The sequence below is a fragment of the Hypomesus transpacificus genome, chromosome 2, assembly GCF_021917145.1.
Source record: "Hypomesus transpacificus isolate Combined female chromosome 2, fHypTra1, whole genome shotgun sequence".
NCBI classification, from domain to species: Eukaryota; Metazoa; Chordata; class Actinopteri; order Osmeriformes; family Osmeridae; genus Hypomesus; species Hypomesus transpacificus.
The window spans coordinates 11,970,921-11,995,304 of NC_061061.1; the positions used below are offsets into that span (position 1 = coordinate 11,970,921).

A 24,384-nucleotide genomic window follows, 5' to 3' on the forward strand; every position below is an offset into this window, starting at 1 on the left:
CATGGCAAGGTACTTATCTCTAAAATGCAGGAATAAATAGGCAGTTGCGGTTTAAGTGAACATTGTAGTTGCTCAGCTTTTTATTGAGTGCATGGCTTATATTAAGGTAACAGACATGATTATATAGCAAGCTATCAAGTCTGGTGAAGATATGCTTCTGATTTCCGGAACAGAACAAGAGAGGAGAAGCAGGATTGGAGCACTGTGGTGAAGAAATAGTTAAAAATGAGGGATGGAGGAATCGTGGAGAGAAGAGATAGAGAGAGATAAGGAACAAGTGAAGAGAAGGATGCTAGTTTGCGTAAAAAACATACGCGGTTTCTGTTTTCTTTGTACAAGTCTTCTTGCAATCAGCTCAAACCGTGGAGTCAACCATCAGAGCATCTAAGTGATTTTTAAAGCTGATTGTTCTGAATCTGTTTCTTAAAGCATCTGCGTGTATCCTTGTGGGCCTCTAATGTGTGCTTAGGAGGTTTGAAAGTGATTATTTATCGCTGTCAGCTGTGTGTCAGTAAGTCTGTCTGCCTGCTAGTCTGTCTGTTCCTGTGTCTGTGCTGCCCACTGATGCGGTGCGTGTCTGTGATGCAGTGGCGGTGGCGGTCCATGCCCCCTAGGTCTCAGAGGGCGCTGGGGTTCCGGAAGTTGTGACCAGCGAAACGGGCCTGGTCACCCAACTCCTCCTCAATCCTGACAGTGGGGGGGGGGGAGGGGGTGAGAGGAGGAGAAGGACCGGGGGAGGAGGAACAGAGGTGGAGGAGGGGGGGAGGAGGAACAGAGGTGGAGGAGGGGGGGAGGAGGAACAGAGGTGGAGGAGGGGGGGAGGAGGAACAGAGGTGGAGGAGGGGGGGAGGAGGAACAGAGGTGGAGGAGGGGGGGAGGAGGGCAGCAGAGAGACACAGGGAGACGGGATGAAGGAAAGAAAACATTGTCAGATAAACATTTCACAATTTTCCTGACACACAAACGGACTAGATGGACACTGACCTCATGAGCTGGTTGTATTTAGCCAGACGTTCAGATCTACAGGGAGCTCCAGTCTTGATCTGACAGAACAGACACAAACAATATTGTGACACAAACACCCATACTCATTGTACAAACATTGGAAAGGTTTAGAGAAAATGTGTGTGTGTGTAAGTCTGTGTGTATGGGTATGTCTGTGTGTGTGTGTGTGTAAGTCTGTGTGTGTGTGTGTGTGTGTGAAAGTCTGTGTGTGTGTGTGTGTGTAAGTCTGTGTGTATGTGTGTGTGTGTAAGTCTGTGTGTATGTGTCTGTGTGAAAGTCTGTGTGCGTGTGTGTGTAAGTCTGTGTGCGTGTGTGTGTAAGTCTGTGTGCGTGTGTGTGTGTGTGTAAGTCTGTGTGCGTGTGTGTGTGTGTGTAAGTCTGTATGTGTGTGTGTAAGTCTGTGTGTGTCTACCTGTCCAGTACAGAGCCCGACCACCAGGTCAGCGATGAAGGTGTCTTCTGTCTCTCCTGAGCGATGACTGACCATCACCCCCCAGCCGTTCTCCTGGGCCAGCTTACACCTGGGACACACAGGGAACAGGCTACGCTCACGCAACAGCAGCGAGTCGGCCTGATCGTCAGTCCGACAGATCTTTCCCCTCACTGGTACCCAATCCCGAGACCTCTGACTCGCAAGGTGACTCCTTACCCCCTGCGCCAACGAATATCTACGAATATCCTGTTTACATACTTGAGGACAGGGGCGTAGCCACAGGTAGGCCTGGGTAGGCACAAGCCCACCCAATTGTTCTAAAGCCTACCCAAAAACGAAAATATCTCCGAAAAATTATGCACCGGGTGCACATCGCAAAGTAAATAAGTAAAAAAAAAAAATGAAAAGATGCCTATCCATATTTTTCTAGGCCTACCCAAAAACATTTTTCTGGCTACGCCCCTGCTCGAGGAGTGAGTTCATCAATCCACATCGGTTACACTTAATCACACACACACGATTTTCGCGCACGGTTTTCACATGGCTTACTCACGCCTTTATGGATTCTGTGACTGTGCCTATCTGATTGACTTTGAGCAGCAGACAGTTGCAGGCCCTCTCCTCCAGGGCGCGCTCTATCCTGCGAGGGTTGGTGACGGTCAGATCGTCTCCCACCACCTAGATAAACCACAGAACAACACACACACGTCGTCCTTTGAGATACTGGGCTGCCAAAGGGATGGCAGGCGATATCGCCCACGGCACTGAAGACCGGCCAATCGAACGGAAGGATTGATGGAGAGGGCGTGGCTGACGGAGGGGTGGGGGGGGGGCTGACTTCTGTCTCACCTGGATGCCCACTGAGGCTGTGAGCTGGGTCCAAGCTGGCCAGTCATCCTGGTCGAAAGGATCCTCAATGGACACGACTGGGGTAAGGAAAAGCGGGGGTTATGTGAGGTTTGTGTAGCAGTAAATTGTTAATAGTTTAATGATGTGTTTGACTTCTCACCCCTCTCTTTGACCGCTGGCCAGCAGTTCAAACACACACACAAGTGGTAAGCACCAGTGATAGCAAAAGAACTACGTGGAAGGAGCGCCCGTCTTGCCAAATGTGCACTGTAGCGCATAATTAAAATCTCCTTAACGGGCCCCAAGTGTCGGAAGGTGGAAATGGGGATTGAGGAGGAGCAGTCCAGCTCTCTCTTTCTCCATCCCTCTCTCTCTCTCCATCCCTCTCCAGCTCCTTCTCTCTCTCCATCCCTCTTCATCTCCCCCCCCCTCTCTCTCTCTCTGTCTCTCTCACTTTCTGTGAGAGAAGTGATAGCAGATATGTGATAGGACGGCACGTCCATTCAGAGGTAATAACTGAAACACCTATTAACACAGTCACCCTGTCCCTCTGAGCCCATCTCCTCTGAGCCCATCTCCTGGGACCAGCAGAGTGTGCCCTGCACTAATCAGGACACACACACACACACAGACATGTGCACACCCACATACACACACACACACACACACACACACACACAGACATGTGCACACCCACATACACACCTGGGTAGTTGTTGACGAAGCCCTGGTAGATGTCAGACAGCTCCTGAGCACTGATGAGGCGTTGGGCGTCGGGCGGCGACTTGAAGTCCAGGTCGTACTTCCCCTCGATGAAGAACTCGGAGGCGGCCACGTCCATCCCGATCACCACCTTGTCTGTGAAGCCGGCCTTCTCTATGGCCGTCTTGATGAGCTCCAGGGCTACAGGGCAAGGGGCGATTCTAGGATCAGACCTTTAGGGGTGCTCAGCCCCCAATGAGAATGTGACATGAATACAGTGCCTTGCAAAAGTGATCAACCCCCTTGCTAATATAAATCCCTAATTTCACTTTATAATGTATTACTATGCAAAATATTGAATGAATAAAAAAAAGAAAAAAAAAAGGGAGGAAGTCCCTTTCTTCATGAACTACCAGCATCAAATTATAATACACAATATCATTTTTATTATTATTATTTTTAGGGGTGCTGAGATGAAATGTAGGGGTGCTTGAGCACCCCTAAAAAGGGTCTAAAATGGTCACTGCTACAGGGTAAAGACAGGGCCCCGGAGGAGGGCTCTCAATATGCCGTAACCTGACTCTGAACTGACAGCCTGTCAACGATGTGTACATACCTCCCTACAACCATACAGCCTATGTCTTGAACTGCATTAGCTATGGCGTGGATACGGTTACTCACAGTATAGTGGTGATTTCTTTACTGACATGTCTTCAAGAATTCAGGTGTCTACATGGGGGTTGGATGGCTGAGCGTTTATGGAATCAGGCTATTAATCAGAAGGTTGCCGGTTTGATTCCAGGCTGAGCAAAATGACATGGTGTCCTTGGGCAAGGCACTTCACCCTACTTGCCTCAGGGGGAATGTCCCTGTACTTACTGTTAGTCGCTCTGGAAAAGACTTATGGGATATGTGACTACGAATGACTCTGGAATAAATGACTAAATGTCCAAAGTGGCATAGGTGTGTCTACCGCTCAGTCCATTACCTTCACTGTTCTCCAGGATGTTGGGTGCAAAACCCCCCTCGTCCCCCACGTTGGTCGCATCCTGGCCGTACTTCTCTTTGATGACACCCCTGAGCGTTTGGTAAAGCTCCGCCCCCACACGCAAGGCATCACGGAAAGACTCCGCCCCAACAGGAAGTACCATAAATTCCTGCATGGCCAGTTTATTACCAGCATGGGAGCCTCCGTTGATCACATTAAATGCCTGAAGGAGAGAAAGATGAGTGGAACCAGAAAGAGACTCCACTCAATACTAAAATGGGAAAATACAAAATACTTGTATATATAAATACAAAATACTTGTATATATGAATACAAAAATAATGATGAAAGGGTGCAGATTCGATGCTTGGGAACTTACAGGAACAGGAAGAACTAACTCTGTGTTTCCTGCCAGATCGGCAATATGACGGTACAGGGGCACACCTTTCTCTGAGGCACCAGCTTTGCATATGGCCAGGGACACACCAAGAATAGCGTTGGCTCCAAACTGAGCTGTGGGGAGAATATCACAAACAAATTGCGCATTTGACACAAAGTTGTGCACTTTTGTGGTTTACATGGATCACCGACGTGACTGTAGTTACCTACATTTGTTCTCAGTGCCGTCCATCTCGATCATCATGTTGTCCAGTTTCTCTTGCTCCATGACATTAATACCCTGGAACACACAACATTTCAGAGAATGGCGAAGACAGACACACATATCTCTCTCTCTCTCTCTTGCACACCCACACACTCACAAGCGAAACACTTACTGACTGGATGAGGGCAGGCCCAATGGTGTCATTGACGTGTCCAACAGCCTTGAGCACACCTGAGAATGATAGACGAGGCAAAGTGTGGGTAGAGTAGCACCCCACCACACACATACACACTCACACACACACACACCTTCCTCATGCCTCACCTTTGCCCTTGTAGCGGTTCTTGTCTCCGTCTCTCAGCTCCAAGGCCTCATAGATGCCGGTGGAGGCGCCGCTGGGAACAGCTGCCCTGAACACGCCTGCAGGAGCCACATTTAGGGGTCGGTACACCAGTATTCATAAAGAGTACCACACACACATATACTGTGCACAAAGAGTCAATAGACACATCCACAAATGTGTGTGTCCGCAAAATCAAACCTTTTTCTGTATGCAAATCCACTTCTACTGTAGGGTTTCCCCTGGAATCCAGGATTTCCCTAGCAACAATGTTCAATATCGACATCCTGAAAGGAGCGCAAACGCAAACGCATTTATTGACATTAAAAACAGAGACACGACCCTGAAGCATCGTTTGAATGTTGACAAACATGCACAAGCTTATTTCTCTCTGTTTCGGATCTAACACATCGCTGACTTATTCTGACATGGCTAACAACGTTAACTGCTAATATCATAGAAATAATGGAGGGACTTCGAAAGGAATTGTAGCAAATTACTGAATAATTTAAACCTTGAGAAATGTTGAATATTCTGGGATGGCGATGAGAGAGAGACAGAGCAAAATGACCTCTACTGTGTGTCCTAAACATCAAATGAGATACCAGCAGTTTAGGGAAGTGGACATGGCACACTGGTAAAAAAAAAACAAATTCCAAAGGACCTCTACTACTCTCTTTTAGAAACACACACAGAGCCTGAAAACAGTGACGCATCCTTGTGGAGGAAAAGCTTTGAAGCCGATGCACTCTAAGCACATGCCATGACATGCAAACATACACACACTCGTACACACACAAGAAACCTCTAACACAGTGCCAAGATTTGACATAGCATACTGTACATGAATGTAAAATGCAGTCAGTCCTTGATAAATAGCACAGGCTGATGTAATCCAGGCCGTTACCTGTTTCGCTCTGAACATGGACCAATGCAGAGATTAGATGATGACAGACCACAGAGCAAGACAAAGACAGGAGGAGGTAGAGTAAGAAGGATGGAGAGGTGAAATAATAAATTGTTCTTTTTAATCATTACCTGCAGCCTGTGTGAAGCCTGGTAGGGAAAGTGAGAGAGTTTGAGCGAATGAGAGAGGGAGAGAGAGAGAAGAGAGGGAGAGGGGGGTGAAAATGTGTGACAGGCGGGGGAGGGGGAACGTGTGAGTCATTGGAAGATGCAGAGAAAAGGGGAGGGAGCGAGACTGGGTCAAGGAGACAAAAAGATGAGAGGAAAAAAGGATGCAGCAAAATAGCAAAGAGGAGTGAAATCAAGGGTCCGTAGTACTGGTTTTTGGCCCCGGACCTGCATGATAATGGAAATAGCACATCTGAAAAGCTGAGCTAAGCTTGACATACAAAAAAACAGTCCCCCTGCTCATTCCGTTACAACAGCAAACAAACTGCAGCAGTCGAGCCATAGGCAGCACCGCTGAGCTTCGTCAAACAACAAAATTACATATTCATATATGCACAATTTGCAGGGGACAACATTTTCACAGATGTCATGAATACTAGTCAGCAGTGATGTAAGCACTGATTAACCGGTGTGCACACAGCAAGCAAGGGCAAACAGACGTCAGGATTGGCAGGAACCCAGTAACATACTGTTGGATGCAGAGGCTTAGCATAGCATTTTGGCTAACAGAGGGATAGGGCAAACACAGGCTTGGAATAGCGTTCAGCTGAGAAGTAGGCTTTGATAGCATAGCTTTCACACTGTTAAATATAATAGGACACGCGCCCACGCTAAAAAGCCATTGAGGGCCGTGAGGTTATACTGTATGGATGGGTCCAGCCGTGTGACCTCAGGGGGTCGGAAGGACAAGAGAAGCTTGATTAAAAGTCACGAAGCACGAGAGACCTGAAGGACAGAAGACAAACCAGATGTCCCTCTGGAGGGATCTGTGGGACTGAAACAGGGTAGTCCAAGCTCTGGTCTCCCAGAAGGTACAGGAAAGTGGGGTCAGATGGTTGAGCGGTTAGGGAGTCGGTTTATTAATCAGATTTTTGGTTCGATTCCCGGCCGTGCAAAATGACGTTGTGTCCTTGGGCAAGGCACTTCACCCTACTTGCCTCAGGGAGAATGTCCCTGTACTTACTGTAAGTCACTCTGGATAAGAGCGTCTGCTAACTGACTAAATGTCAAGTGGAGGACAGCAGCGTGTTTGTTGAGAGACGTGTTGAAAAGAGGAAAGGCTGATGCAATTAACAAGGGCACTGGTGAGGCGTAAAGACATTTGAGAACGAACTGAGAAATACAGATGTGAAAATATGTAGTCAGGGAGAGAAAAATAGAGAGAGCACCGGAGGGAACGTGCCAGGGGAGAGGGGGGGAGGGAGGAGCATTCTGATTGGCTATCTCACTGGTGTGTTCCATCTGGTAGTCACATGACCATCTGCAGCTACTCTGACATGGGGAAAGCGTGCATACAGTTGTGCACACGAGAGAAAACCTGATGTGTGATTTCTGCATATCCGAGTGTGAATCTGCATGGCGGTAATGTGTGTGAGTATTCACGGAATGTCAGCAGAAATTTGTATTTACAATGGCAAAAACACATTTCTAAAAAAAAAGCACCCTGTATGCACATTATAATACAATGATTGGTCAAGCTACTACACAACAGTAGAAGACAACATTCAAATCGTTATCTAGTTCTAAACATAAGTGCGTCCATTTAAAAACAGTCTCAAGACCATATGCAATTATCTAACAATGTTTAATGGTTTTTCAATCAATTAGTTTAATTAGTCAACAGTATACAATTCAATCCACAGACACTAGTGTCTACACAAACATATATGGACTGTACAGCAAATGTATGCACTGTAGTGTAGCCATGTACGTTTACTTATGTAGTGCGGTGGGCAAAAAACGCATGTAAAGTTTGATAATGTGTTTCTATTTACAAAGTGAGAGTGTGTGTGTGTCATGTGTGAGTATGCACTCCTGTACGTGTGTGCGTGTGTATGTGTGTGTTTATGGTAACAGCAGAGAAGTTGAACCAGAAATGCAACTACGGAATGTGCTGGGTTCTGACATGTGTTTGTGTATTTGTAAAATGTATAGTTTATATATATAGACAGTCCAATCATCCTATCAGACATCTCTGATGGTCAGTCGAGATGACCCACTTCCCTATTCATCCTCATTCACAGCATCAGGTAGATCTCCTTCTCTCCTCCTTCTGCTTGGCTTGCCTCCTCAGCCTTGACCCCTGGGAGTAGAAAACACATATTTATCAACGGGTGCATCTCCATAGTCCTAGAAGACATCTCCCCGTCTTCCGACTTGAAGGCAAAATCTTGTAAAAGGAAACAGCATGTGGGTACTACTCCAAACACAAGCACTCAACACATACACAACCATTCCCATCACTCTGCAAACATGAAACAACGCACGGTATGTCTAATCCACATCGCAAAGGGTGCCCATTCCAAACACACACGCGTCCACACACACTTCCAACAGTTGCTCCTTCCTACCTCTCACCAGTCGTAACGGGGGCGGGTCGGGGGCGGGGGGTGTCGGGGGGAGTCGTGGCGGGGTGTGGTCGGAGGCGAGGAGCTGGGAGGGGCGGTGAGAGCTAGCTGTTGACCTCCTGCCCTCCGGTCTCGGCCGTAGTCCAGCCCTCGCGCACTGGGGGGAGGGTACCGCCCCGCCTCCCTCCTCCACTCTTCGTTGAAGGCTGCGGCCTCGCCTGAGAAAGGCAGGACAAGAGGGGGTGACGGGTCAGAACGTAACAAGCATGCCACGTCAACGCTCAGACAGCTGGCACAGCCCTTAGACACTCCCAACTCAAACCAGGTGTACTCAGATGGGGGGTCAGATGGCTGAGCGGTTAGGGAGTTGGGCTATTAATCAGAAGGTTGTTGGTTTGATTCCCGGCCATGCCAAAATGATGTTGTGTCCTTGGGCAAGGCACTTCACCCTACTTGCCTCGGGGGGAATGTCCCTGTACTTAGCGTCTGCCAAAATGTAAATGTACTCGCAGATAACACAGGAACACACCCTACCCGGTAACCCCTTTGACGATGTCGGGGTAATCTCGTGACTAGATGGCTGGTGTGGTGCGCCGGGCGCTGTACTCACTCTCCTCGAGGTTGATGTAGTCTTCGCGTTCCTCGCGGTCTCCAGTGCGCCGGTTTCGGGAGCGCTCCATCACATGTCCGCGGTCCCAGATGTGGTGGCCGATGGCCAGTCGCTCCAGGCCGCTCTCGCTGTCACGCATCGACTGGCGTGTCTCACGGATCTGGAGGGCGGTAGGGGGTTCAGATTAGATCGGATGGATTAGATCAGTGATTCTCAACCCTGGTCCTCAGGGACCCCCTGTCCTGCATGTTTTAGATGTTTCCCTCCTCCAACACACCTGATTCAAATAAAAGAGTCGTTATCTAGCTCTGTAGAAGCCTGATAACGAACATGCATTTGAATCAGGTGTGTTGGAGGAGGGAAACATCTAAAACAAGCAGGACAGGTGGTCCCTGAGGACCAGGGTTGAGAACCACTGGATTCGTTTTTTTGTTTTTTTTACGCAATCCTCACAACACAAGACTGCTAACGTCGACTACATCTAAAAGATCACACACACCACAGCGGGCAACAATTGCAAAAGCATAAAACAATCACCGTTAAGTGCTGAGGCCTACATTTGAACTAACCCTTTTAATATTACTGATTTCTGACAGGTCTGAAGTTAGGACGGGAGCCCTCTTACCCCGCCAGGCGCAGTCCTCAGTTCACTCGTCTGCTGGTAGACTTTGGGAGCACCGCAGTCCGAGGAGGAGTAGGAGATCACCGTGGAGGAGGAGTACGTCTGACAGCTCGGGGAACCGGACATCCTCTCCTGCTACGCACACCGAAACATCAGAGCAGAGACCAAATCATCAGAATAGGGACCGAATCATCAGAGCAGAGACCGAATCATCAGAGCAGAGACCGAATCATCAGAGTAGGGACCGAATCATCAGAGTAGGGACCGAATCATCAGAGCAGAGACCCAATCATCAGAGCAGAGACCGAATCATCAGAGTAAAGACCGAATCATCAGAGTAGAGACCGAATCATCAGAGTAGACACCGAATCATCAGAGTAGAGCCATTACGATGGTATGGTTGTTCGAAGGCTACGTCGCCCCTTTGACGTTTCGTTATTGTCAATTCAGAAAAGGGGGTCAGATGGCTGAGCGGTTAGGGAAGCGGGCTATTAATCAGAAGGTTGCCGGTTCGATTCCAGACCGTGCAATGACGTTGTGTCCTTGGGCAAGGCACTTCATCCTACTTGCCTCGGGGGGAATGTCCCTGTACTTACTGTAAGTCGCTCTTGATAAGAGCATCTGCTAAATGACTAAATGTAAACAAAGTGATGAGGTACTTGTCTGTTGAAATGCTTACCATGTTCTCCATCATTCCTCCCATCATCCCAAACATGTCCATGAACCCTCCACCCTGGATAATGGAGAGGTGAACAGAAAACGCCATTACAAATGAAGAATTACAGTAAAATACATATTGATGGTATTCCTAGGTGGAAGTTCAGAAGTGGATGTAGAGACTGAACATTTATAAAAATTATATTATATATTATATTTAGAGAGATTACGCACCATTCCCATCATTCCATAAGGGGCCAGGGCACCAGCCTTCAAAGGAGAAATAGATGCGTCAGAAACATCTGATGACACAGAGGCAAACGTAAACTGAAAGATACAGGGAGAGATGACATACCTGTATATGAGGTGCACGTGGTGGCTGAATCTGGGGACTGAGGGGGAAAGGTTCAAAACCAAACGAACCAAACAGACTTCTCATCTGCTGCCGGTGGGCGGCGAACGGATCCCTGAAGGTAAAAATCAACCATGAATATAACTAGCCTACCTGCGTGAGAATGCTGCATTTAATCACAAACACACATCCATGAACTAGTTCATGATACATTGGCCGGGTTTCCCAGATTCGTTAAGAAGCTCTTAACGCTCAGAGCTTCTTAGGAGCGTTCTAAAAACGCTCTAGAACGCTCTTAGAACGTTCTTAAGAAGCTCTGAGCGTTAAGAGCTTCTTAACGAATCTGGGAAACCCGGCCATTATAAGCAATCACAATTCAATGACACGACGGTAATTTACAAAAATGACCTGATTATTTAACAAATATGGTAATATGTACTGGTAAAACGAGATTATTTGTATGAGTCAATGAGAGTGAAGCTTAAACACTAGCTAGACACAACAAGGCCTTAGCTTGAGGACGGCTCAGGAGGACACAGCGGCAACAATTGCAGCTATTAGCAAGCTAGTGCTAACATTTCTACACACCCAATTATAAAAGTAAAACCATTTAGATGACACTAGTCAGCTATTTCGTAACATATGGCATTACGTCATTACGTTAACGTTAAGTAATACTCACATCATGTAAGGATTGTCATCCACGTCGTTTAAATACCGAAACATGTTACTTCAAAAAGCTAATTTAGCTAGCCGTTGCTAGCTAAAAAGTCGGTTCTCTGGCCTCAGTGCACCTTCGATGGTATCCTTTAAAAACAGTTAGCTGTTTGAAATAGATGTGCTTGAAGGCACACCAAAATACCTATGTAAATCGTACTTTGTTCACGCCTTAGTAGAGCCTAAATCATTTGACAGCCAGGTAGGTTTTTCCCCTGCAAGTTATTTTTCCACTGTTGATTGCACATGAAAACGGAAGTCAGGCTGACAAAGGAAGCAAAAACGTCAGGAAGCCAAAACAAGAAAGATGTTGATATTTCCACAATAAATCAGCAGGCCGTCCGATTCAAATGTGTCTCCTTTAAACACGGCATTAAACAATCCGTTCAAAAGTCGTGGTGGTATATGTCAACCTTTTAAATATCAAATGACCCCGTACACGCCTGCAGCCCTCAAGATAGAATTAAGCGAAATGTCAATAAAAAGGGGGAGGCAACATCCGGAAGTGACGCAGACTGAATGCTGAAATGGCGTTGATACGTGCCTGTGTGATCTGCGTCATGCACCTGCCCTTGTGCAAAACTGCATGCAAAATACCTGTGGCCAAATTGGGTAACTTTAAAAACATATATGTTTTACCCTCACTATTGGGAGTTAACGGAGGAAAAGCGTACACTATTATCATTGATGCAAACACTATGAGTATATACTATTATGCCAAGAGGTTGACAATTAGATTTCTGAAGATTGGGAGAAAAGATAACAGTGTAGGTTTCCATGACACCCCAAATAATCCTGGTTATGGTGCTAATGCACTTGATCAGAAAAGCCCATTCAAAACCATAGCAATAGGGTTTGAGATCAATTGGAGACAACTGGAAGAGATCATTCATAAATTAAGAGGGGGACCGTGTTTCCTTTGTAGATACAGATGTGCTGGATTGCATTTTTCTATGGGGTCTCTGACCGGGCCCCTAAATTCTCTCAACGTTTTCAAAGCGATTTAATTAAGGGTCGATTCATTATGTTGCTTGGATGTGGCTTGTAAATTATGAGGCCATGACAGTACTGTACATAGGTACAGTCAGTTCATGCAAATGTTTCTATATCTCAGAATGACTTTTCGGTTTTCCCAACACAACTGGCAAAAATGTCGCACTCTGTCTTTAGATGGCAGCACTGTAAATAATTTGTGTTAACTACTGCAAAATACAGAAAAGGAAGAACAGGACTAGACTTGCGCAGTAGTTTGACGCAAACCCGGATGTAACCAACGCCTAATTGCCGGAGAGAACGGTGAGTGCTTCTACGAAATATAAAGATGTTTAACTTAGTCATGTCTATAAGGGTAGATTTGGACATGTTAGTTCCCTTGTTAACCTGTACAAACAGTAACTTGACATAGTAAGGCTGTCAATTTTACGTTACCGCTGTCTATGCCCATGCCATGGACATCTGAAAATACCGAGCGAGCAAGTTTAGAGCTAGCTCGTTTACTTTAGCTTGTGCGGTGGGGCCAGCTAGCTTGTCGTCTTGCCTGCTTGCTACAGCCAATTAAAACATTTCTGCGGAATAACACAGTCTTGTTTATCTGGGATCCATTACTTTAGAAGTGGTCAGATGGTTTGATGCAAATTCGTTTTTTTTTGTTAGCCTTGTGTGCTAACTAACTTCTGAAAGTGTTCAGAGCTAGGCTAACATCATGGTGTTGAGGCCCCGGTACACGTTTGATGATGTTAATTACATCTAGATAGCCTGCTTGCAACACCCTTCTAATAATACATTGTTAACTTGTAAAATTGCCTGTAAATTAGCAGTAGAAATGTATCTTATAATCATTTGTATTATCTTGGCTGGTTGCCAAGAAACGATTGCCGGTTCTGCTAGAATGCAGGCAACTTAATGACGATTGTAAACCACGTCAATAATATTTGGAATGCAAGAATGCGGAAGAATGAATGGAAGAACGAATTTCCACTCAGACTTTTTAATACTTTCAATACAGTGTGTAACGTTTAATACATTACATACTTTAATTGAGTTTCTCAATGTGGCTTAGTGTCACCATTCGATGTGGCAATGGCTGTTTTACGGCTATCCCGGCCAAAGCTAAGATAGTCTATATTATAGCTGTTTACATTAACGTCCTTGTAAAGTTTGGGCCATACTTGTAGTATCAGCATTTTTGCTTTATATTGATGTCAGTGTCATTACAAAATATAACGATTTAGAGGGGCAGGTTAATACAAAAGTGAAACAAGGTACGATATGGGGGAGGAGTTAAGGGTTGTTGGCCCCTCCTTCTTCATACCAAATTTTTCCGTGTAATAAAATATACCACGTAATATGTTGCCACACAGCAGTACCTATGTACCTGTTATCAATGTTAATGGTCACTTACAGTAACCTATTTCCCAGGTCTTTAATGTGTCCTGTGTAGATAATGTTACACACTATGTACATCATCCTATGTACATCATCCTAATGCACTCTGTTTCTCCTTGTAGATGCAGACTATAAAGTGTGTAGTGGTGGGGGATGGTGCCGTAGGAAAGACCTGTCTACTCATTTCCTACACAACCAACAAATTCCCCTCAGAATATGTGCCCACGGTAAGAGGAGGATTGGGAGGAGTAGTGGTTGGAGAACGTGAACTGATAGGTGCCCTATTTCTAAGGAGTCACTTGTCGAATGCGATATGCAGTAATTATGTTAATCGTGGTTATTCTTGGGTTTGTTCATTTTTTAATTGAAGTGAATGTATAAAGGAGAACCCTTAATTGCTGGTTCATTCGTCCTCTAACTTGTGATGTTTCTGCAGGTGTTTGATAACTATGCTGTGACAGTGATGATTGGAGGGGAACCGTACACACTTGGTCTGTTTGACACAGCAGGTACAGCATCTCTCCTCCATTTCTAAAGGTCTTAATGCATTAAACAACTAATTCCCTTTTTCCTTTACTGTACCATTATTCAGTCTGGCTCTGGGATAACCGATTAGACGTTTGATGAACACCAACTAACTTGATGGCTTAACTGGTTTCAGTGTTTCCCATAGAATGTGATTATATTTGAGTGTAGTAAGGCTGTCCCCACTTAGTCGACTAGTCGATTTTCTGGGCGATATGCTCTTGGTCAACTAAGATTTTTTTTAGTCGAGCTGCCAAATGGCAGCATTTTATTGAAGTACATTTACAGAGTACCGGGTGTCTCAAAAAACTTTGAATGCAAACTCAGCCAACAACGGCAGAGTTTTCATAGTTTGAGGTTGAATATGATGTAGCCTACCACCTGAAAAACATAAGTTGGTCTAGCCCTACTTCGCTCATGCTAACGCGCTGGGTTGAAGAATGAATATGCCTATTATAAGAATCACATCCAAATCGGATGACATTATCTTCTCCGGCCAAGACAACAAAATCTTTATCTTTTGCAACGTTCCCCACTCAACTACTACGCAAGTTCGCATGCTGCAAGTTTTCAGGCAGTGATAACAGCGCTCTGATGATTTGCATATTAAACAAACAATATTTTTAATTTGTAGTACATTGTAAGAGATACTAAATACCATCGGCATTCGGTTACAACAGGACTGGTGATACGAGTCTTATTATTAGTAGGCAATTAGCTGCTGAATCTGCAATGTCCAGCAGCCATTGAGTCAGATAGCGAAAATGTTTGTCCTTTTTTTATTTATTTTTTAAACGTTTCAAAGTTCGATTAGTCGATTTTCAGACGTTTTAGTCGAATCTTGGTCGACCAAAGCAAATCTTAGTCGGGGACAGCCCTAGAGTGTACATTGGAACTTCAACAAGTAATGCGAGTGCGCGTCTGATGTTGCAATCAGAATTTTATTATTATTTCGGCTTGGTTGATCAGGAATGTCTCTATCCTCTCAGTCATTTACATTTAGTCATTTAGCAGACGCTCTTATCCATAGCAACTTACAGTAAGTACAGGGACAAGGCAAGTAGGGTGAAGTGCCTTGCCCAGGGACACAACGTCATTTTGCATGACCGGGAATCAACCAACAACCTTCTGATTAATAGCCTGACTGCCTAACCGCTCAGCCATCTGACCCCCCTAGTCATGCAGTCATCGCTAATTCTCATATTTTTATTGTGGCGGGCCGCCGATAAAGGGAAACACTGGGTTTAGGGACATCATCAATTGAATCTTGTTTCTGATTGGCTCCAGGTCAGGAGGATTACGACAGGCTCCGCCCTCTCAGCTACCCACAGACGGATGTCTTCCTGGTCTGTTTCTCTGTCGTCTCTCCTTCCTCTTTTGAGAATGTCCGTGAGAAGGTCAGTATCGCTTGCCCTTCATGTGGGTTGCAAAAAGGTTGCATTTTGAAATGTTTTTCCAAATTGGGGGTGTTTAGGGCCATTGTGTTTTGTTTGTTGACATGAAAAGTTTGATCATGATTAAAATTACTTCAATATTGCTTGACTTCTAACCATGTTATGATTCTGACCCCCCCCCCCCCCCGTCTCTCCACACACACAGTGGGTTCCTGAGATCTCCCACCACTGCCCCCGCACCCCCTTCCTGCTGGTAGGCACCCAGATGGACCTGCGAGACGACAGCAACACGGTGGAAAAGCTTGCCAAAAATAAACAGCGCCCCCTGTCTCCCGAGAGTGGAGACAAGCTAGCCCGTGACCTCCGGGCGGTCAAATACGTGGAGTGTTCCGCCCTCACTCAGGTAAGGGGCCATTGTGTATATACTGCATCTTTTATTTAAACATGTATTTCTACATATGGTTTTGTATTTTTTTAACCAACCTTTTTGCTCTGGATGTGTGTCTTTCTCTCAGAGGGGGTTGAAAAATGTTTTTGACGAGGCCATCCTTGCTGCTTTGGAACCTCCAGAGACTAAACCAAAGAAACGCTGCGTCCTGCTATAGACGGGGCAGAGAACTGGTTGAGGTCGCAAGGAAACTGTTTAGGAGTGGAAGACAACTAACTTGAGAAGCAGATCAATGGCCAGCATGACAGGACAAAAACAGTGAGCTGGGTTTGAGGTGACATGACTTGTGAGTCACATTCCATACATGCATACAATAATTGTGCCTTCTGACTATGTGTGGACAGAGGGGGACAGAACCAGGATTCCTTTTAAGCAGTAGATGCAAATAAAACTGAACTTTAATCTCCATTCTGCCCCCCCCCCTTCTGTAGATACTCTTTTAAAAATTGCAGTGTTTCCCCAACCCTTACATAGATGGGACAGGCCCCCCTCCGCTTAGCACCATTGTACCCCCCCACTCCAAAACCAATATTTACATTCAAGGGCTGCAGCTGGTTACAATTGAAAACAAGGATGTTTTCAGCCTTAATTGTTACCCTTAGGGGACATTTGTGCCTAGCTGTGGAAAGTACTGAGGGGGGAAGTCACTCAATCAACTTAATTTTCTCTTGTAGTCACTTTGAGTTGCGAACACACAATATATTTGATCCACTCCAGCCCAGGTAAGCAAGCTATAATGGTCACCTTCCTCCTTAGCGAACTTTGAGAACACCATGTGCATTTTGGCCTCAGATTCCATAGCCTTATGCAGGTGACGCATTGAACTGAATTTATTATATTTTATTCCTCCTTATTTGTGTATGTTGTATTAATTGTCTGCCTGTTTGTTCTTACGGGGAAATTATAGTGGTTCTTCAGTTTAAAACTTGAGTTTTTTGACTAGGCTTACAACTTGATTAGAATTGATAATATAATGAGATGTGCTGTAATATTTTTCATAGTTGATTTTAATCTTGATAGCAGTGGTAATTATTACAGATGATAACATTTTCATAGTAAACGCCTAGGTGTTTGTAATCACGTTTGTAATAAAACGGTCTAACTGACAAACTGTATTTCCCAAGTAGCCTTATTCTTTAAAAAAAAAATATATAAATGTTTTATGTCATGTGGTATTTAAAAGTTCGAACTTCCACACACTGCTGAAGACCTTTTGGGCGTTTCATACACACGACAGGAAATGATAGTTGAAAATACCTTTATTTGACCAAGCCAACTGTGCAGAACACATGCAGCAGCAACATCGTGAGTGTTTGTCATGAGGCAGATGAACTAGGTAACTGTTTAGGGGTTTCTGATGGTGTATGAAAGCTATGAGGGACACAGATATACAAATAAATAAAGACAGAATTAAGGCCAAAGACATAAATACAGGTAAATGTACAAAGACTGTTGCTAACCTATTGAATGATATCAAACCATAGTTATGAAGATGGATAAAAGAAAAAGTAGGTGCTGTAGTTTCCCCCGTTAGTTATGGTTAATTTCAGCTTTAAAAGCTTTGTCAGTTAGAGTTAATATTAACTGTGTGGGTTTGTGCATGCGCGTGCCTCTGAAGGATAAAAGTCAAGTGTGAATTACCTAACAGATGCCACCTCTTACTGCCCCATACAAGGTTAATGGTCCCTCGTTTTTTGTGGAAAACTCTGGACTAAAAGGGCGCACCTTTTGTGTGTTGAAAAGACTTGGAATGAAGATTAATGCAGTAACTATCCTTCTTTCCATAGGGGTTAGTCTAACTCTACAGTCTGCCACTAGAGGTCATGTGAGAGGTCACTTGGCCTTCTCAGGCTAGCCCTGACAGAGGTCATTGTCCTCACTCTTTCAGTACAGCAGTACTTCCCTCACCACTGCCTTCTGGAACGTCTGGTCAGGTCTATAGTTATATCTAAGCAGTGCTCTAGAATGTCTGGGCAGTGTCGTGGATTAAAATGTCTGGTTTGCGTTGTGTTCTAGAATGCCTAGCTGACCTCACGTTCTAGAACGCTCGATGTATGTTGTGTCCTAAGGGCATCTGTGTTGTTTAACGTGTTTGAAATGTGCTGGCATTACGTTTCAAAGCATGTTCCTCCTGACCAATGCTTTGGGTTCTGCATAGCTGGGGTTCTCCCTCATTCTCTGCAGGTGTGGATCAGGACCGTGTTCTTGCACTGCTGGCAGCGGACGGAGCAACACCAGGAGAACTTGCAGGAGCAGCGTTGGACGACCTCCGCCCTGCCGGCCCTGTACCCTGGCCCACAGCACACCAGCTCGCACCCGTCTGGGGCCAGTCTGGAGGTACCTGGAGTTGGGAGAAGAGGCACAAGGAAATACTTTAATTCTGTCCAAGACAAAAAAACAATTTCCTTACGGCAGTGTTTTCCAACCCTAGTTTTATTGGGGTGGCAGCTGCCACCCCAATAAAAAATACTGCCACCCCAACATTTGTATTTTTATTTGTTTATGCATTTAGCAGATGCTTTTATCCAAAGCGACTTCCAAAAGCGAGCTATACAAAAGTGCGTAGGTCTCTGATCATAACAACGAGATAGCCCCAAACATTGCGGGTAGCCAAAACATGAAGCATACATTGTGAAAAAACAGTCCCAAAGGGAAGAACCATAAGAGTATGTAGTGAAACAAGTTACAATTTAACAACGTGAACCTCAATCTTCCCATGGAAAAATATTATTTGTACATTACAGAACATTTCAATAAATAATATTAATGTTACTGTTTAATTTAAACTACAATGTTCTAGCCTAATCATTTACCATAGGGAGTACTGTACCCCCTACCTTGGGTTTGATTTGCCTCCAGAAGGCCACCCAACAATTTCCTTCTGCCACCCCATTGCCACCCCGAATGAAAATCTCTATATCCGCCCCTGCTGATGATAACGCTCCATTCATTTGAATCAGTTGTGTTAAAAGCTGGAGCAGATAAACATGCATTCACTAAGTTTGAGTGTGTCTCTCACCGTTACAGCGCCTGCCAGCGGTACCCGGGATGCCGTTGTCGGGGTCGAGACGGCAAAAGTCCGGAGAAGCTGAGAGGTACACTAAGTCTCTGGCGGCGGGCGGCTTGACCTGGGGATCACGGGGCAGTAGGGCCGTCCTGGAGCCTATGCGGGAGAGACGAACCTGATGAGAGGGCAGAGGGAGAGGAGGAAGTGAGGAGGGGATGACCTCGTTAGACTTCTTCTGTTAAGGCCCGTTCACACCAACGGACGATAACGAAAACTTGAACTTTAAAGATAGTTTTAAGAATCGTTTTATATTTAAAACAATAGCTAAGTCCACACCACAACTATAACAACGACTATATAGCGGAACGATATAGTTCAGAGATCACTTTCAGAACAATTCTGTCCAGCTGATGAACTATAAAACACTAAACCAATCAGAATCATCCGAATTGAAAGCGCTCGCCCATTTAAAATGAAATTGCAGAGAAGCTAATCGCCGATGTAGGTGCGAAACGCTAATAAAGTAAACGTTATAGTTAGGCCTATAGTTCTCGTTATCGTCCTTAGTGTGAACTGGCCTGACAAAAGTGGGAGAAGAAAGGTAAGCTACCTCTGTTGCTCCGTCGAAACGCTCCTTCAGCACAGCGCCAACACGACGGAAAGGAGGCATGACCTTCCAGCAGGTTCTCAACTCGCAGGAGCCCGAGACGCCGTGACACTTACACTCCACCTGCATGTTGTGGAGGATGGCCTGGAGAAGAGAGATGATATTAGCCAACAGTCAATCCAAATGACTGGGAGTCAGATGGCTGAGCGGTGAGGGAGTCGGGCTAGTAATCAAAATGTTATGTGGTTATAAGGTTAAATGACTAAATGTAAATGCGTTGGTCAAGATGGGGATAAATCTTGGGATGGGGGACGGACCTTTCGCCCCGCCTCGTTGTTATGGATGTTCATGAGTGGACGTCCTGCTGACAGCCCTTTGGCACGCTCGGGCTCATCTGCGAATGTCTGGGAGAAGGCCACACCGTAAGAGAGGTTGTCGCTGCAGCCTGACCACTGGAACCCTGTAAAGCAGATTCAAAGTGACAACACACCGTTCAATATTGTGTTTCGTGTATTTACTTGTATTACAATTTTGACAAAGCAGGGCTTCCGTTAAAAAAGGACTCCCTGAGTGACCAAAGAAAGGCTGCTCGGAAAAGCTTGACATCCTTCTACTTTGCCATCTTCCAGGGAGACGGGTGCCAAGTCTCTCTCTGTGAAACAGAGCCGAGGAGGTTTCTCTGTAGAGGATTCCAGATGGCTCCTTTGACTCACCCTCAGGGCTGACACCTCTGACCTTCCTGTCACAGCCACATCTCTCTAGCTCCCCTCGGCTGCAACCTCGCGTTACCGCCATCGCCACCGCCGCAGAGGACAGGGCGTGCACAAAAGCTGCCTCACGCGTGCCTGGTTGACAAGATTAAAGAAAGAAAAAAACTGATGGCTTTCGATAACTTGTGGTTCTGTACAAGTAAAGGTTATTAATGCAAACCACTGATTTCACGTTTAGACGTAAAAATACAGGTGATAGCTTTCTGGACTTACAGGGAAGAGTTAATACTTTATCAGCTTGTTTGGACAACATGGAAGTTTACCTTGGTTCATGACTCGGCCAAACACGTTGAGTCCGCGAGGCGTGGTGGAGCAGTTCCACCTGCGATTCCTGAACTGGTGCTGGCACTGAGGAAGACAAAGTAAAGTCAGACAGAGCTTGGTGTTTACCAGACACAACAGAACATCAGAATTTGGGAAGAAAAACAGCCAGAATCGAAGATGGTGTCAATAATGAAGACCCTACTTCCGTTTCTGACACTAAGAACATTACATTTAGCCATTTAGCAGACGCTCTTATCCAGAGCGACTTACAGTAAGTACAGGGACATTCCCCCCGAGGCAAGTAGGGTGAAGTGCCTTGCCCAAGGACACAACGTCATTTGGCACGGTGGGGAATCGATCCGGCAACCTTCTGATTACTAGCCCGACTCCCTCACCCCTCAGCCATCTGACTCCCTGATGAAGAAACACTCCCTAATCAGTACCTCTTCTATGACCATCTCGGCAGCCTTGCGTACGGACTCCATGACCTCCCCCCGTGCCCTGCACACCCCCACCTGCCCTGCCGTCAGGCCTTTCAGTCGTCCGCAGGGGGCAACACCTGACACAGGCCGCGAGCGAGGCAGCCTCGCCAGGGAGCTAGGAGAGAGGAGGGGGGGGAGACAAACATGGGGGACAGTGGTGTGTGTGTGTGTGTATGTTGGGGGGTGTAGTATGGGGAGAGGAGACAGAAGGGGAGGGTCGGGAAAGCACAGGAAGGCGAATGTGGGGAGAGAAGGGAGGAGAAGAGGGGAGTGGGGGGGTGGGGGTAGGGTGTGATAAAGAGAAGAGGGCATGGATGGAAAGAGGGTTTTAGGGAGAGAGGAAGACCACCAAACAAAAGCAACAGAGAGTGCACAGTGAAGGGAGGGAGAGAGAGCAAAAGAAAGAGAAAAGGTCAGTGAGAAAGAGACAAAGAGAGAAAGGGGAGAGACAGAAAGAGATTTAGAGACACGTCACCATCTTTTAAAAGTTATAGCATGACAAACAAACTCCCTCTTTTTCTTTCTCTCCCGAACGCCAGACTTACAGCCAGTTGGTTGCCATGGTTGGGTGGGTTTCCCATAGCAACAGCAGGAGGAGTTGTGCCGTGAGATTGACAGCGAAGACAGTTGGCATCAGACTGTCTGTCTGTCTGTCTCCGTGTGTCAGTCGGTGTCCTTGGGCGGCAATCTGCCCGTTTCCACGGTTACGCCGCGTTGTCCCCGAGACGATGGGATCTGTTCTAGTTTTGTTATTCTGTTCCTGCTTCTCTGCTTGGGGATGATCCCCTCATATCTGTTGATGCAAAAACACAACTCTATTTTAAGGTTAAGGACCGTTTTGTCACCTTTATTTGAATGATTTCAATTTCTACTGTTTCACGGTTTTTCCACTGTGACAGAAGTAGCCTGCGAGTGCAATTGATTTAAATACAAAACATATTGAATTAACACTCTTCAAAACTGTTATTTTTATATACATACAGCAGAGGGAGCTATCCAATTTGTAATTCACTTTTCTACATCACAATCTTGTCAACGCTGACACTGAAACACCAGACCCATTTCCAGAAGTCAGGCAATGGATTTAGTCACTTACCAGTTCATGTCCAGTTGTCATTCAAAAGTTGTCTTTTTTTTGAGACACGTTTAAAGTAGAAAATTATTCCAGATTCTCAGTGAACAGTAGTGGTAATGTTGTCACAGTGCTTTCCACACTGTTGTAAAAACAGAACCATGCTTCTAAGTAGTTATCGTCATACACTTTAAGTCATCCAGATACAGGTTAAGAAAGATGTGCCCAGATATCCAATGCCTTAGACCAAACAAATCACTTACATTTATGACAAAATTATCTTTTTTTTGTTCTATTTTGTTTTGGAGAGAAATATTTTGATCTTCACGCCAAAAGAAAAACGGCTAAAAAATTCTGCAAATATGCCACTACTAAAACTCAACAGAATCCAATATAGTCACTCAAAGGTGAGGTGGTGAATATGCAAAAAAAGAAAATAAAAAATAAGCATTGTGGCTGTGCCTTGTTGCTTCCTCGGTTCCTTGCCCTGGTTAAGGAAACAAATGTGTCCAGTGCTGTAAAAGACAGAAAGGAAGAGTGAGAATGGTGGGAATGGAGTGATGGGTTATAAAGGAGGTAGAGAGCGAGGGATGGGAGAGAGAGAGAGAACAGGAGTGATGTAGGGTGACAGGGAGGGAGGGAGGGGTAATGGTTACACTACAGTACATTAACATTGACACTGAGCAATGGTGTGGTTTCCATTGTGCATGTTTAGCACAGGACATAATATGTGACCCGGACCGGAGATAGTCAGAATTCTGCTGAATGGTTAATTCAACTGTGTGTATGTGTGTTTGTGTGTGTGTGTGTCTTTTAATGTGTGTGTCCGCGCCTAAGCCTGTTCCTATGCATCCACTTGTGAGTGTGTGTGTGTTTTTTGCGTGTCTGTGTGCTCAGCATCTGTTTCCAAGAAGTTTAAGAGACCCAGTGAGACCCTGTTAGACCATGTCCCTGTTAATTGTGTGGTACAATAGCAATACCAGGTTCCCATTGCAGGAACACTATGTATTTGACTTAGATCGACAACAGAAACAGAAACCACGGCTCGTGAGACCATCCTAGCCAGTCTTCATTCAAGAATCGCAACTCAAAGCATTTTCCTGTATATATGTATGTGAGAAAGTGTCTTACCTAATGTTTAATTTTCCCAAACTTTGTTGCTCTTTTTACGAGTTGCCCCACCCCCTTTTCAATCTCCCCCCCCATTTGCCCTCTCGTTCTCTCTTTCTTTCCCTTTCTATATTGTCTTAGAAGAAGGGGTGACATTTAAACAAGAGGAAGAAAACTCACCAACGACAAATATTGGAACTGAGGGAAATAAATCACGAGATGGAAGGAGGGAGGGAAGGAAGGAGAGGTGTGGAAGGAGACTACTGGGGTGTTAAAGGAAAGCTAGGAACAAAAAACTGTAAAAGGCGAAGCGCATTTCAGATATGTTTATTTGATATGAATTAATATTTTCTTAGGGTTAGAGTAGAAGAGAAGATAGATAACCAAAGTACAGAACGTAGTACCTGTCAGGTACTATTCACAGGTGTAAGGGTACAGTTTTCATTACATGACTACAAACTACGACTACTTTATCTTAAGTCTTTATCTTAAGTCATTGTTCCGTTTATCTTGCTTGAATCCCTCAAGTTTCTCAGAATAACTTGTGAATGGGAACAGTGATGTCATCGACTATCATAAACTTCACAACTCCTGAAGACGTGCTGTCAATTGGTCAGTACCAGATCCAAGCATCGTCTCAGCTTTGCAGCCAGTTAATGCTCTGCTGAATCAATCTCAGAATGGACACAAAGCTCTTCTGCCTGCAGGCTAGCACCACGGTTAGCATCTCGTCCACCTGAATCCTATGAAGCCCAGTGGATCATGAACAAATTAATAAATAACCCTCCCCTCGTCCACCATCCCACGTTTCCCTCTCTTGATTCATTCCCTCTCCCACCCTCAATACTCCCTAGCCCATCCTCCTCCTCCTCTCTCTTCCACGTCGCATTGCTCTTTTGTGTCTCAGTGACGTCTTCCTCCGTATCCCCCGGCAACACCATGGCGATGAGCTTGCCGCT

At 45.4% G+C, this 24,384-nt stretch overlaps 4 protein-coding genes across 7 annotated transcripts; 1 reads left to right on the forward strand and 3 right to left on the reverse strand.

Moving 5' to 3' along the window:
- Window positions 1-280: 280 nt before the first annotated feature.
- Window positions 281-6,075, reverse strand: LOC124478270 (gamma-enolase-like). Its single transcript, XM_047036506.1, has 13 exons — window positions 5,960-6,075; window positions 5,123-5,208; window positions 4,906-5,001; window positions 4,754-4,812; window positions 4,587-4,656; window positions 4,357-4,490; window positions 3,978-4,200; window positions 2,993-3,190; window positions 2,288-2,364; window positions 1,992-2,116; window positions 1,418-1,526; window positions 985-1,043; window positions 281-687 (listed from the first exon to the last, which is right to left on the reverse strand). The coding sequence occupies exons 2-13, from the start codon at window positions 5,205-5,207 to the stop codon at window positions 618-620; spliced, it is 1,305 nt and encodes a 434-aa protein (XP_046892462.1). The 5' UTR covers window position 5,208; window positions 5,960-6,075; the 3' UTR covers window positions 281-617.
- A 1,541-nt stretch (window positions 6,076-7,616) lies between these two features.
- Window positions 7,617-11,862, reverse strand: mlf2 (myeloid leukemia factor 2). 4 transcript variants are annotated; one of them, XM_047029607.1, is made up of 8 exons: window positions 11,327-11,862; window positions 10,648-10,759; window positions 10,527-10,562; window positions 10,315-10,368; window positions 9,639-9,767; window positions 9,014-9,173; window positions 8,414-8,621; window positions 7,617-8,138 (listed from the first exon to the last, which is right to left on the reverse strand). In XM_047029607.1, the coding sequence occupies exons 1-8, from the start codon at window positions 11,368-11,370 to the stop codon at window positions 8,126-8,128; spliced, it is 756 nt and encodes a 251-aa protein (XP_046885563.1). In that variant the 5' UTR covers window positions 11,371-11,862; the 3' UTR covers window positions 7,617-8,125. The 4 variants fall into 4 exon arrangements, with proteins under 4 accessions (XP_046885563.1, XP_046885579.1, XP_046885555.1 ...); XM_047029623.1 differs by having other exon boundaries at window positions 8,407-8,621; XM_047029599.1 differs by having other exon boundaries at window positions 9,639-9,770.
- Window positions 11,863-12,573: 711 nt separating this feature from the next.
- Window positions 12,574-17,228, forward strand: cdc42l (cell division cycle 42, like). Its single transcript, XM_047029637.1, has 6 exons — window positions 12,574-12,657; window positions 13,869-13,973; window positions 14,183-14,255; window positions 15,559-15,668; window positions 15,871-16,068; window positions 16,181-17,228. Exons 2-6 carry the CDS (start codon window positions 13,869-13,871, stop codon window positions 16,268-16,270), a joined length of 576 nt encoding a protein of 191 aa, XP_046885593.1. The 5' UTR covers window positions 12,574-12,657; the 3' UTR covers window positions 16,271-17,228.
- wnt4b (wingless-type MMTV integration site family, member 4b) lies at window positions 16,950-22,933 on the reverse strand. Its single transcript, XM_047029559.1, has 9 exons — window positions 22,340-22,933; window positions 21,789-22,036; window positions 21,205-21,358; window positions 20,761-20,845; window positions 20,441-20,572; window positions 20,045-20,187; window positions 19,731-19,871; window positions 19,133-19,295; window positions 16,950-18,454 (listed from the first exon to the last, which is right to left on the reverse strand). The coding sequence occupies exons 2-9, from the start codon at window positions 21,875-21,877 to the stop codon at window positions 18,285-18,287; spliced, it is 1,077 nt and encodes a 358-aa protein (XP_046885515.1). The 5' UTR covers window positions 21,878-22,036; window positions 22,340-22,933; the 3' UTR covers window positions 16,950-18,284.
- Window positions 22,934-24,384: the final 1,451 nt, after the last annotated feature.

Coding starts and splice junctions, on each gene's coding strand:
- LOC124478270 (XM_047036506.1), bottom strand. CDS start 5,207: ATGTCGATATTGAACATTGTTGCTAGGGAAATCCTGGATTCCAGGGGA. Junction 3,191..3,977: donor CATCCTGGAGAACAGTGAAG/GTAATGGACTGA, acceptor CTTGCCCTGTAG/CCCTGGAGCTCATCAAGACG. Junction 2,365..2,992: donor CTTCGTCAACAACTACCCAG/GTGTGTATGTGG, acceptor TCCTTACCCCAG/TCGTGTCCATTGAGGATCCT.
- wnt4b (XM_047029559.1), bottom strand. CDS start 21,877: ATGCCAACTGTCTTCGCTGTCAATCTCACGGCACAACTCCTCCTGCTG. Junction 21,359..21,788: donor ACCATGGCAACCAACTGGCT/GTAAGTCTGGCG, acceptor CCTCTCTCCTAG/CTCCCTGGCGAGGCTGCCTC. Junction 19,872..20,044: donor ACAACGAGGCGGGGCGAAAG/GTCCGTCCCCCA, acceptor TCTCTTCTCCAG/GCCATCCTCCACAACATGCA.
- cdc42l (XM_047029637.1), top strand. CDS start 13,869: ATGCAGACTATAAAGTGTGTAGTGGTGGGGGATGGTGCCGTAGGAAAG. Junction 15,669..15,870: donor TTGAGAATGTCCGTGAGAAG/GTCAGTATCGCT, acceptor CCACACACACAG/TGGGTTCCTGAGATCTCCCA. Junction 16,069..16,180: donor AGTGTTCCGCCCTCACTCAG/GTAAGGGGCCAT, acceptor TCTTTCTCTCAG/AGGGGGTTGAAAAATGTTTT.
- mlf2 (XM_047029599.1), bottom strand. CDS start 11,370: ATGTTTCGGTATTTAAACGACGTGGATGACAATCCTTACATGAT. Junction 10,760..11,326: donor GATGACAATCCTTACATGAT/GTGAGTATTACT, acceptor TTTTACCTTCAG/GGATCCGTTCGCCGCCCACC. Junction 9,771..10,314: donor GAGGAATGATGGAGAACATG/GTAAGCATTTCA, acceptor CGGTGTGCGTAG/CAGGAGAGGATGTCCGGTTC.